Consider the following 12,943-nt stretch of genomic DNA (forward strand, 5'->3'; position numbering starts at 1 on the left):
CAGACAAATCTGATTGACTTTTTTGACTGGGTAACCAAGGAATTGGATCAAGGAAGAACGCTCGATATCATATACTTGGATTTCAGCAAAGCTTTTGACACGGTTCCGCACAGGAGACTGGTGAATAAAACGAGAAGCTTGGGAGTGAGTGCAGAGGTGGTGACCTGGATTGCAAATTGGTTGACGGACAGAAGACAATGTGTGATGGTAAATGGAACCATCTCTGAAGAGAGAGCGGTTTTAAGTGGTGTACCGCAAGGATCGGTGTTGGGACCGGTCCTGTTCAATATCTTTGTGAGCGACATTGCGGACGGGATAGAAGGCAAGGTTTGTCTTTTTGCGGATGACACTAAGATCTGCAACAGAGTGGACACGCCGGAAGGAGTGGAGAGAATGAGACAGGATCTAAGGAAACTAGAAGAGTGGTCGAAGATATGGCAGCTGAGATTCAATGCCAAGAAGTGCAAAGTCATGCATATGGGGAGTGGAAATCCGAATGAACTGTATTCGATGGGGGGGGAAAGGCTGATGTGCACGGAGCAGGAGAGGGACCTTGGGGTGATAGTGTCTAATGATATGAAGTCTGCGAAACAATGCGACAAGGCTATAGCAAAAGCCAGAAGAATGCTGGGCTGCATAGAGAGAGGAATATCAAGTAAGAAAAGGGAAGTGATTATTCCCTTGTACAGGTCCTTGGTGAGGCCTCACCTGGAGTACTGTGTTCAGTTCTGGAGACCGTATCTACAAAAAGACAAAGACAAGATGGAAGCGGTACAGAGAAGGACGACCAGGAAGGTGGAGGATCTTCATCGGATGACGTACGAGGAGAGATTGAAGAATCTAAATATGTACACCCTGGAGGAAAGGAGGAGCAGAGGCGATATGATACAGACTTTCAGATACTTGAAAGGTTTTAATGATCCAAAGACAACGACAAACCTTTTCCATAGGAAAAAAATCAGCAGAACCAGGGGTCACGATTTGAAGCTCCAGGGAGGAAGATTCAGAACCAATGTCAGGAAGTATTTCTTCACGGAGAGGGTGGTGGATGCCTGGAATGCCCTTCCGGAGGATGTGGTGAAGACCAGAACTGTGAAGGACTTCAAAGGGGCGTGGGATAAACACTGTGGATCCATAAAGTCAAGAGGCCACCAATGAAGAGTGGGAGACTCGCCAGAATGATGGCTACTGCCTGGAGACAATACCCTTATTCAATAAACGTACACATGCTTACTGTGACTCCAACATCGTTCTAGCTTCAACAGCAAGAGGAAATGTGGAATAAAGGATTTGCACTCACAAAGAGGGGAGTAGCTGGCTTGTTACGGCGGTTACTACCCCAAACCAAATAAGCCTGATACTTCAATTTCAATGCATATCCAGCATAGCTCTCTGCTTCAACGGCAGGGGAGAAGAAAAACAACCAATAAGGGCTGTATAACATAGTCTGGGTAAAACAAATAAGCATGGGTGTAGCTTGCTTATTGAGGCGGTTACTACCCCTACTACCCCTAACTAATCAAGCTAGATATTTCACTTGGATGCAGCTCCATCACTGCTCTCTACATTAATGGTGGGGGTGGAAGGGAAATAGAACCAAGAGCTAAGAGAAACAGATAAGTATGAGAGAAAAAATGTGTGAAGCTTGCTGGGCAGACTGGATGGGCCGTTTGGTCTTCTTCTGCCGTCATTTCTATGTTTCTATAAAGCTATGATTTATTCCATCCAGGAATGTTATTTCTCTAGCGTGACCCGATGATCAATTATCCCAATATTGACTGGGTAAATGTAAGTCCCCCATTATTACTGTACTACCAATTTGGTTAGCTTCCCTAATTTCTCTTAGCATTTCACTGTCCATCTCACCATCTTGACTAGGTGGACGGTAGTATACCCCTATCACTATAGTCTTCCGACCCACAAGGGATTTCTACCCATAAAGATTCAATTTTGTATTTAGTCTCATGCAGGATGTTTATCCTGTTGGACTCTATGCCATCCCGGACATAAAGCGCCACACCTCCTCCCGAGTGCTCCTCTCTGTCATTGTGATATAATTTGTACCCCGGTATAGTACTGTCCCATTGGTTATCCTCTTTCCATCATGTCTCTGAGATGCCAATTAAGTCTATGTCATCATTCACTGCTATACATTCTAATTCTCCCATCTTACTTCTTAGACTTCTGGCATTAGCATACAAACAAAAAAACAAATTTTGAAATGTTTGTATTTTCATTCTGCTTTTTAATTGATAGGGATAAGTTAGAATTTTTTTAGCTCAGGTGAGTTTTTAGTTACAGGCACTTGGACTACTTTTCTAATTATTGGAACCTCACTGTCAGGACGCCCTAATTCTAATGCATCATTAGTATCCTTTAAAGATACCTCTCTCCGAACCATGCTCTGCTGAGCGACTGTCGGCTTTCCCCTTTGTTCTAGTTTAAAAGCTGCTCTCTCCTTTTTAAAGGTTAGCGCCAGCAGTCTGGTTCCACTCTGGTTAAGGTGGAGCCCAACCCTTCGGAAGAGACTCCCCCTTCCCCAAAAGGTTCCCCAGTTCCTAACAAAACTGAATCCCTCCTTCCTTGCACCATCGTCTCATCCACACATTGAGACTCCGGAGCTCTGCCTGTCTCTGGTGACCTGCGCGTGGAACAGGGAGCATTTCAGAGAATGCTGGACCAAAGAAGGCCTCAGGTCTGCCCTAGGTCTGCCCAGGCCTGGGACCCAAACCAGTGGAAGGTAGGGACTGAGTCCTCAGCCGTGCCTGCTGGGCTAAATAAGCCTCATGTAAAAGCAAAACAAAATACAGAGAAAGGCCGAGGGGCAGCCAGCAACAGCTGGGGTCCTGTAACAGCAGAGCTAGACAGCTGTAACAGGTAGAGCTGAGGCAACCATCTCCTCTACCCTCCCCCTGCTGCTCTCTGGAGCTCACGCGCACCAGGAAAAGCCTTGAGGGAAAATTTCCCCCTCCTCCATTGGCACGGTCAGTGCCACATGAGAAGCCAAAATGGCCACCGCTCCCAAGCCGACAGGGAAGAAGGCCCCCATGCAAGCCTACACTGTTCTTTGTCCTTTTTGCCAGCACCAGGCCTCTAAACGGCCCTCTCCCAAAACGCAAGTCGGCTCAGACATGCCAGGGCTGCACCGCATGTGCGCCACACTGAGCCATGCACCATAATGCTTCAGCGGAAAATCCCGCCACATCAAGCCTAAAGCTGCTCATAAGAGGAGACTGCAATAAAAGAGCCCCCGCCCCCAAGTTTAAATGAGGAGAGAGTCGCCCCTCAAGCTCTCAGGCATCCTATGCTTTACCTTAGCTCCTCTGGAGGAGTTTTTGTTTTTTTTACAAAAACTTTAATACAGCTCCTACAGCATGGAAGACAGAGCTGTCCAGCATTAAAGGAGGATCAGCTAGAATCAATCAAAAAGGAGAGGCAAACATAAAAAACCCATTTGACTAGAGCCCACAGCCACTTAAACAGCCTCATGGAGGGATCTGGACCACCAGATTTACACCCCACGAGATAACGGAGCGAGCGTACAAAGAGTCACTAACCCCCAAGCTCGTCCACCTCAACCAGACAGGGAAGGATCCACCAGGACCCAAAAACCCCCTGGGAGGAAGATTCGCAAAACAAAAATATTCTCCAGACTGCAGAACTGCAGGTTATGCATTAACCACCATCTGCTGGAGACAGAGAAACACTGAGGAACGCAGGTGGAACCAGGGGTTACGTAGCAGTGTCAGTAAAACTTTCTCTGTCTCCATCCGCTGGCAGGGATGCATAAACCCAGGAGTCTGCACTGATCCGGGTACGTACAGGGAATTAAATTTTCCTTTTATTTCTCTTTCTAAAAACAAAGCAATCCCCATTAGGGTTATGCACATCCACCATCTGCTGGAGACTGAGAACACTGGTAGGCTGTCATTGCAGGAGGAGTATATGTACTATGATGACCGCTTTGCTGCATCTTCATCTGCTGGTAGAGGTGCATAATCCACTGGTTCTGGATTCATTTGACTAGATGCTAAGAGTGATGGCCAACCTTTTGAGCTCAGTGTGTCAAAATTCATAAAAAACAGAGCATAACTCAGGTGGTGTGTCACTTCTAGAAAAATCCATAATTTTGTGATATTTGTAGCTCTAATTAATAAATAACAAAAAGTTATAATTTTAATATATGTACTATATTTATTAATAAAGCAAAAACAAAATTCTTTACCTTACCTGCTTAGTGACTTTTCTGTTGCTAAATTTCATTGGCTAAATCTTCAATTAAAACACTCTCTCCCCCTCCACACACACAAACTCTTACGCCCCTGGATTTTCTCATACACACTCATGCTCTCACACTCATTGGCTCTGACATACACACAAACACACACACTGAACCCCAGGCAGGCCCCCATTCATTTTCACACTACTCCCACTCCATCCTCCAGGCAGGCACCAATTCATTCTCACACATACACCCCCAGGCAGAGTCCCATTCATACACATGCACACACTAAAGACAGACCCCTCTCTTTTGCCAGCAACCTCGGAACCTCGCTCATTCCTCTGCTGCCACTGTCACTGCTGCCACATGGCTATTGGGGAAGCACTGATTGCTGCTACTGGCACTGAAGCCCATTCTGCTGCCTCCTCTGTGCAGGCCCTGTGGGCTTCCACTTTCTCCATGCGGATCTCGTACATTGTGAGATCCACATAGAGAAATTGCTATTTTTGCACATTCCCAAAGATTACATGTGCCAATCACTAAAAATTAATTTTATTTTTTTTTTACCTTTGCTGTCTGATCTTAGTTTTCTAATTGGTTGGTCACAGGCTTTTTTTCCCCACCTTCCCTTTCTTATTTTGCCAATTCCTTTTATATTGTCTTTTTTCTGTTTCATTTCTCTCCATCTTCTTCCCTCAAACACACACACAGGCTCTCACTGGCACATGCTGACACACACAGTCTTTCTCTCTCCCCCACATGCTGTCTTGCTCAAGCACATGCTGTCTCTGCAAATATTCAGATCCTCACTCTCACACAAACTCTCTCAATTCATCTCATACACGCACACACACACCCCCTTTACAGACCCTCAGCCTCTCTCTCACCTCTGGGCCTCCTCTTCACGGGTCGCCGCAGGATGGGCTCTGCAGCGGCCCTAATCTTCTCGGGCCACAGCGGCCCTGCTACCGGGCCTCTTCCTCTTCTCGGGCCGCTGCGACTTGAGATTCGCGGCAGCCCGTAAGTGCAAGCGCTGATGCTTCTCCTCCTTCCTGCCCACGCGGCTTTGGGCTGTGGTGACGTGAGCCTCACCATGGCCCTGCCTATCTGCCTGTCACTGCGCCGCATGAGCCTCCCTGTGCCCGGGGGCATGGGGGGCACAGCCGATAAAAAAAATAAATAATTTCCCGATAGTCCACGAAACGCTGCGCGTGTCAGCAAAAACGTCTCGGCATGTCACCTCCGACACGCGTGTCATAGGTTAGCCATCACTGTGCTAAGAAATGGCCAATAATCCTTTTCCTGGAGAACTGGATTCTGCATACTTGGCTCCTTCCTTGGAAGTCACAGTCTCCCATGCTGCAAATAAGTTCTGCCACCTGTATCATGGTAATCCGATGAAGGAGAGGCAACACAGCACCATTGCTGCAGTCACAAAATGGCCACCGCTCACATCCTGAAGCAGAAACCTTGGTGGTAACTGGCATCACGGGGAAAACGTCCCCTGAAAACTAGGCCAGGCCAGAACAATCCTGCTGGCACCTCCCACAGCATTAATTTTCTCTTTTAAAAAATAAGAGCAATGAGGAGATCATTCCGTGTTCTGCCAGCATGGCCATGTGGTCTAACATCCTGTCCGGCACTATTGTGGCCCTGTTCACTCTGCCAGCATCCTATGGCGCACCTGCTACGAAATAATTATTGCTGCCGCCACCTTGTGCTGAGCATAGTAGTTTAAAAGACAGCTGAGGAAAACCGTCTAGAGGCAAAAATCCACCGGGGGGGGAACAAACTCCATGCTCCTAACCTTTACTCCTTAAAGGGAAGGAGCCACTATCACCTCTGGAGAACTTCTTCTGAAGGAAGTAAACTTTGTAGAAGCTATCCTTCTTCCTTGCATGTTTGCAGGCTCAATTTAGGCAACTGCTCTGTTCAACTAAGGGAGGGAGAATCATTTATTACTTCAGGAGCCTTGCACCAGAATCTTCCTGTTCATCTGGCCTCAGCTTTCAGCAAGGGAAGCAACTCCATCACCTGCTGGAGAGGAAGAATACTGGCAGGCTGCTGTCAGCACAGAGCTATATGAGGGGTGACATCAGCAAATTCTTGAACGCAGTCTCCATCTGCAGGTATATGAGCATAACTCACTTGTGTGAATCAGCCTGACTGGATGAAGAGGAAGGGCCTTTTTACCTAATATAAGAACATAAGTGGCTATACTGGGTCAGACTGCAGGACCATCAAGCCCAGCATCCTGTTTCCAACAGTGGCCAATCCAGGATACAAGTACCTGCTAAGTATCCAAACATGAAATAGATCCCATGCCACTAATACTGGTAATAAGCAGTGGCTAATCCCCAAGTAAACTTGACTAATACCAATCTAAAAGAACAGCTTCATCTCACCCCAGGCTGTGCTTTATGTTCAGCAAATAAGCAATTCTCCAATAATGTCACATACCTGAAGAAGGAAAAAGCCACCTCCTACTGCTGTTGCTGCCAGCTTTCCAACCTTCTTGAATAAGAAGCCAGCACACCTTCAAAAAGAAGAAAATGACAGTCTAGTGAGCCAGAAAATAGGATACTTGTACTGTAAATGAAAAGGATAAACAGAAAAACTAAATACAGTACACATAATGGAGAAATTATCAGGTAAGTAATTTTGTTTTCCTTAGTGTAGACAGTTGGACTCAGAACCAATGGGTTGTGCTCCCCTGCTAGCAGATGGAGACTGAGCCAGGTTTCAAAGCTGACATCCTAGATACACCCCTGCAGTGACCTCAGCCATTCAGTATTCTCTTCAAAAGCCACTGTGGCCATATTAATAAAAAGAAACAAAACAAAAAAAAAAACACGGATTAAAAATGGACACCTGTAGCTGTAGTCAACTAAACAGTGAACCCCAGTAAGATTACAGATGCCCTTATCTAGGGACTGGATGGCGTCTTAACCGTAATCTCTTGGAATCAATATCCACACCACAGGTGAATCCCTGGCACTGTTCTTGGGCAACCGTGGAAGGGACGTTGAGTCTATCTACACTACAAAAAATGAAATTATCAGGTAAGTAATTTTCCATTTCCTAGCATGTAGCCAGATGGTGTTATGCATCAAAACACACTTATGCCGCTTCTCCATGGATACAAGAACACTTAGATTTTGTAGAAAGTATAATTTTTTATTGAGTGTCACATGTATGATTTCTTACCCACTGGTGACAGATTGTATGTGTGCACTCGGTGCAAAGAGCTCCTGGCTCTCAGGGAACAAGTCTGATCTCTGGAGGCTAGAGTAGCAGACTTGGAGGAGCTGAGGGAGACAGAGAGGTACATTGATAAGACCTTCAGGGACATAGTAGCCAAGTCCCAAATCCAGTCTGGCAGCCCCAGTGCTGCCTTGGATCAGAAAGGTCTCCCAGTAGGAGATCATCACCCTGGTGTAGCAGGAAGAGATCCTGTAGCAAGGACCTGCTCTCCAGGTGATGTATTGTCCCTCTTGCACTGAGGACAAGTCTCCCAGGGCTATTGCCCAGGAGGGAAGAGTTAAGCCGGCCATCATAGTTGGTGATTTGGTTATTAGAAATGTAGATAGCAGGGTGGCTGGTGGACATGAGGACCGCCTGGTAACTTGCCTGCCTGGTGCGAAGGTGGCAGACCTCACGCATCACCTAGATAGGATTATAGACAGTGCTGGGGAGGAGCCAGCTGTCGTGGTACATGTGAGCACCAACGACATAGGAAAATGTGGGAGAGAGGTTCTGGAAGCCAAATTTAGGATTTTAGGTAGGAAGCTGAAATCCAGAACCTCCAAGGTGGCATTCTCTGAAATGCTTCCTGTTCCACGTGCAGGTCCCCAGAGTTGATGGACAATGGTGCAGGGAAGGAAAATTAGTTCTTACCTGTTAATTTTCGTTCCTGTAGTACCACGGATCAGTCCAGACAGTGGGTTGAGCCTCCTTTCCAGCAGGAGGAGACAGACTAAAACTTGAAGGATGCCCTATATCAGGACAGAGCCTATCCTCTACCCCTTCAGTATAACGTATGTCAAAGCATAAAACAAACCACCCAAGAATAGGATCAAGCAAGTAACTGTAAAACTCAACGGAGCAAATATAGAATAATGCAGAAAACATGGTATACCTATACGCTCTTGCATCAACTTGGTATAAGAAAACGACCAAGGCTTCCGGTGTAATTGCTCAGTAATCTTGCACAAAGAAATATAAGGAAATCTGCAGACCTGCAAGAAAACAAGCTTCGAGAGGACAGAAGACAGACAGGGAAGGGCGTCTGGACTGATCCGTGGTACTACAGGAACGAAAATTAACAGGTAAGAACTAATTTTCCTTTCCCGAACGTACCTGGATCAGTCCAGACACTGGGGTGTACCAAAGCTTCCCTAAACTAGGTGGGACCGAGACAGTCCCGCTCGAAGCACTTGCCGCCCAAAGGAACCAAACACCGGAGCGTGTACATCCAGACGTTAGTGCCGAGCAAAAAAGTGTGCAGAGACGTCCAAGTGGCGGCCCTGCAAATCTCCTGCGGGGAGACAGATTGACTCTCCGCCCACGAAGTAGCCTGAGAACGCAGAGAATGGGCCTTCAGACCCTCAGGAAGCGGACGACCTTGACAAAGATACGCCGAGGAAATAGCTTCCTTCAACCACCGCGCAATCGTGGTCTTAGAAGCCTGTTTACCGTGGTTGGGACCACTCCAAAGGACGAAGAGATGGTCCGATACCCGGAAGTCATTGGTGACCTGGAGATAGCGAAGCAAGACTCGTTTTACATCTAGCCAACGAAGGTCGCCACCCGCCATACCTGCAATCTCCTCCGGAGAGAACGCTGGGAGTTCGACCGACTGGTTGACATGAAAAGCGGAGACAACCTTAGGCAAGAAGGAAGGAACCGTCCTGAGAGAAACCCCGGAATCTGAGAAACGCAAGAAGGGCTCCCGACAGGACAGCACCTGAAGCTCGGAAATACGGCGAGCAGAGGAAAGACAGACCAGAAAGACAGTCTTTAGAGTAAGATCCTTGAGCGTAGCATGGCGAAGAGGCTCGAAGGGAGCCGCACAGAGAGCGCGAAGGACTAGGTTGAGACTCCACGACGGACCGAGAGGGGGGGCGGAGGTGTCTAACGCCCCTCAGGAAACGAATCACGTCAGGGTGAGCTGCTAAGGCATGACCGTCCACCCGACCCAGGAGAGAGCCGAGCGCAAAGACTTGAACGCGTAGAGAACTGAAGGAGAGGCCCTTAGAGAGACCCTTCTGAAGAAAAGAAAGAATCAAAGGAATCGAGGCGGAGCGCGCAGGGACACCCGCCTCCGTACACATGGACTCAAAATAACTTTCCAGATGCGCACATAGGCCAGAGAAGTCGACTGCTTCCGGGCTCGCAGCAGGGTGGAGATGACCTCCTCCCGATAACCTTTGCGCCTCAGGCGACGCCGTTCAAAAGCCAGGCCGCAAGACAGAAGCGATCGGCCTGGTCGAAAAATACAGGCCCCTACCGGAGGAGACAAGGGAGATGACCAAGGCGCAGGGGCCCGTCCACCGCTAGATTGATGAGATCCGCGAACCACGGCCTTCGTGGCCACGAGAATCACCGGTCCCTGGTGGAGCTCGATTCTCCTGAGAACTTTCCCCACACCAGTGGCCACGGGGGAAACACGTACAGAAGGACGTCTGCTGGCCAAGGTGGAGCCAGAGCATCCACGCCCTGTGCACCGTGCTCCCTCCAGCGGCTGAAGAACAGATTGGCCTTGGCATTGCGCAGAGTCGCCATGAGGTCGAGGTGAGGAGGACCCTACCTGTCCACTATCAGAGCCATGGCCGCGTCTGAGAGCTCCCACTCTCCCGGATCGAGTGACTGCCGGCTGAGGAAGTCGGCTTGAACATTGTCTTTTCCGGCGATGTGAGAAGCCGCAAGGCACTGTAGGTGACGCTCCGCCCAAGCGAGGAGACTGCTGGCTTCTAAGGCTACCAGGGGACTGCGAGTGCCCCCTTGGCGATTGATGTAGGCCACTGTGGTGGCGTTGTCGGACAGAACTCGTACCGCCTTGCCGCGGATCAGGGGAAGGAACTCCTGAAGCGCCAGGCGGACCACCAAAGTTTCCAGTCGATTGATGTGCCAGTGCGACTGAGTCTGCGACGATGTTCCCTAGGTAGACTGAGAAAGGCAGACCGCACCCCAGCCCAACAGGCTGGCGTCCGTGGTCACTATCGTCCACTGTGGAGCTTGAAGAGGCATCCCTTGCAGAAGATGAGGAAGAGACAGCCACCACTGTAATTCGTCGGCAGTAGAATCCAAGAATGGAAGGACCACGTGGAACTGCTCTGACACTGGCTGCCAACGGGACAGCAAAGCTTTCTGTAACGGACGCATATGAGCAAAAGCCCAGGGGACAAGGTCGATGGTAGAAGCCATGGATCCCAGGACTTGGAGATAATCCCAGGCTGTCGAGGAGGGTAGGGCAATCAAAGTCTGGACCTGATCGATCAGCTTGAGGGCTCGCGCCAGAGGTAAAAAAACCTTGCCTACTCGGGTGTCGAAGTGGGCTCCCAGAAATTCCAACTCCTGGGAGGGCTGAAGCTTGATCCTGGAAAAGTTCACTATTCACCCGAGAGAGGCAAGGAGCTCCAAGACGCGATCCACCGCCCGCCGGCAAGAGGTCTCCGACTTGGCCCTGATGAGCCAATTGTCCAGATAGGGATGGACGAGAATCCCCTCCCGGCGCAAGGCCGCCGCTACTACTACCATGACCTTCGTGAAGGTGCGAGGAGTGGTCGCGAGGCCGAAGGGGAGAGCTCGAAACTGGAAGTCCTGGTTGAGAATGTGGAATTGGAGATACTTCTGATAGTCGCGGTGAATGGGAATATGAAAATAAGCTTCTGTGAGATCGAGGGAAGCAAGGAACTCTCCGGGGCGGACTGCCGCAATGACCGCCCGAAGGGTTTCCATGCGGAAGTGGGGGATCTTGAGAGCCCGATTGACCCTCTTGAGGTCCAATATTGGGTGGAAGGACCCGTCCTTTTTGGGCACGGTGAAGTAAATAGAATACTGGCCGGCGCCAATTTCCCTTTCCGGGACTGGGATCACCGCTCCCAGATCCAGAAGCTTGGAGAGAGTCTGGACCACAGCGTCCCTCTTGGCCCGGCCGCAAGGCGAGAAAAGAAAGATCTGGAAGTTCACTGACTAGGTCGAAAGCGTACCCGCCTCCGATAATGTCGAGGACCCACTGATCCGACGTGATCTTGACCCATTCCTCAAAGAACAGGGAGAGGCGTCCGCCAAGGTAAGGAACCGAGGAATGGGTCGGCTAAACTTCATTGTACGGCAGGTTTAGCGGCGGCACGCACGGGCTGGCCCTCGCGAAAGGGCCGTCTGCCACGAAAGGACTGCAACCAGGACTGCGCACGAGAAGACCCCCCCTCGCAGAACCGCCCCGCCCCCGAGAAGCAAAGAGACGCTGGCCCCTGAAGCGAGAGCGAGAGGCCGCGAAGGATCGGGAAGACTTAGGGCAATCCTCTGGGAGCTTCTGGACCTTGTTGTCAGCCAAGGAGTCCATAAGCTTCTCAAGATCCTCACCAAAGAGCATCTTACCTTTGAAGGGCAGCGTGCCCAGCCGAGTCTTAGAGGACTGATCAGCCGACCAGTGGCGTAGCCAAAGGAGCCTCCGGGCCGCCACTGCCAAAACCATCGCCTGGACACTGACCAGATCGTAGAGGGCGTCCGATACGTAAGAGGTGACTGCCTCCAGACGTTCGGCTTGTTCTGCCTCACCTGGCGGAAGCTCCCGGGCGCAGAGTAACTGTTGGACCCACTGGAGGCCCGCTCGCATCATGAGACTGCTACAGCAAGACACCCAGACCCCAAGGGCCAGAACGAAGATGCGCTTCAGGTGAGCCTCCAGCTTACGATCTTGTGAATCCTTCAAGGCCATGGAACCTTCCACCGGAATCGTGGTGTGCTTGGCCACTGCAGAAACATAAGAATCCACCGATGGATATCACAACAGCTCCAAGCCCTCCTCCGGGAGGGGATAGAGCTTATCCATCGCACGCCCCACCCGAAGCGCACCCTCAGGAGCCTCCCACATTCCCGCAGGATAAGGAGCTTAACCATGGGGTCGAAGGGAAAGGCAGAGGCCAGAGCCCTCCCAGAACCGGGTTCATATCCTTAGGGAGCGAGGCCATGAGATTATCCACGGAAGGACTCTCCAAACCCAGCTCCTGCAAAACAAAAGGGAGGAGGGGCTCTAATTCCTCCTTACGAAAAAGATGGAGGGCTCTAGGGTCATCCCCCCTCTAGGGGGGGGGCATCCGCCGAATCCGAGGAAGCAGCGGGGTCTGAGGACATGGGAGACACCGGGGGGAGGGGGGGCACCCCCGGGACCACCTGCACCCAAACTGGTCCCTGGGGCTCCGCGGCCGGTCCAGTGGTCAACGGCGCTGAGCGAGGGATTTTTGGTTGGGGGGGGGGGCTTTCGTCCAGCTCATGCAGGCTAGCTAGATAAGATTTGTGCATGAGGAGGACGAAATCCGCTGAAAAAGGGACCCTGGATTTGGTGGGGGGGTGGGGGGAAGCGAGGGAAGGTCAGGACCCCCCTCCTGGGCACCAGCGGGGGGCCAAATCAAAAAAATCTGGCCCCCCAGCCCCAGGGAGCACTGAAATTGGCCCCGATGAAAAATCCAAGACGGCGGCCGTTCCCGGGCTCTGCCG

The 12,943-nt window shown here is 50.4% G+C and overlaps 1 protein-coding gene across 3 annotated transcripts in view; it reads right to left on the reverse strand.

The window, feature by feature from the left end:
- Positions 1-12,943, reverse strand: part of FUNDC2 (FUN14 domain containing 2) — a 50,913-nt gene that overhangs the window by 26,953 nt on the left and 11,017 nt on the right. For all 3 annotated transcript variants that reach the window (XR_003857524.1, XM_029607197.1, XM_029607196.1), the window contains exon 3: positions 6,683-6,758. Coding sequence is in view for 2 of the 3 variants with exons in the window: in XM_029607197.1 (XP_029463057.1) it covers positions 6,683-6,758 (76 nt within the window). In the remaining variant the exon portion in view is untranslated. The remainder of the gene's footprint in view (positions 1-6,682; positions 6,759-12,943) is intronic.

This window comes from Rhinatrema bivittatum, chromosome 6, assembly GCF_901001135.1.
Source record: "Rhinatrema bivittatum chromosome 6, aRhiBiv1.1, whole genome shotgun sequence".
Lineage (NCBI taxonomy): Eukaryota > Metazoa > Chordata > Amphibia > Gymnophiona > Rhinatrematidae > Rhinatrema > Rhinatrema bivittatum.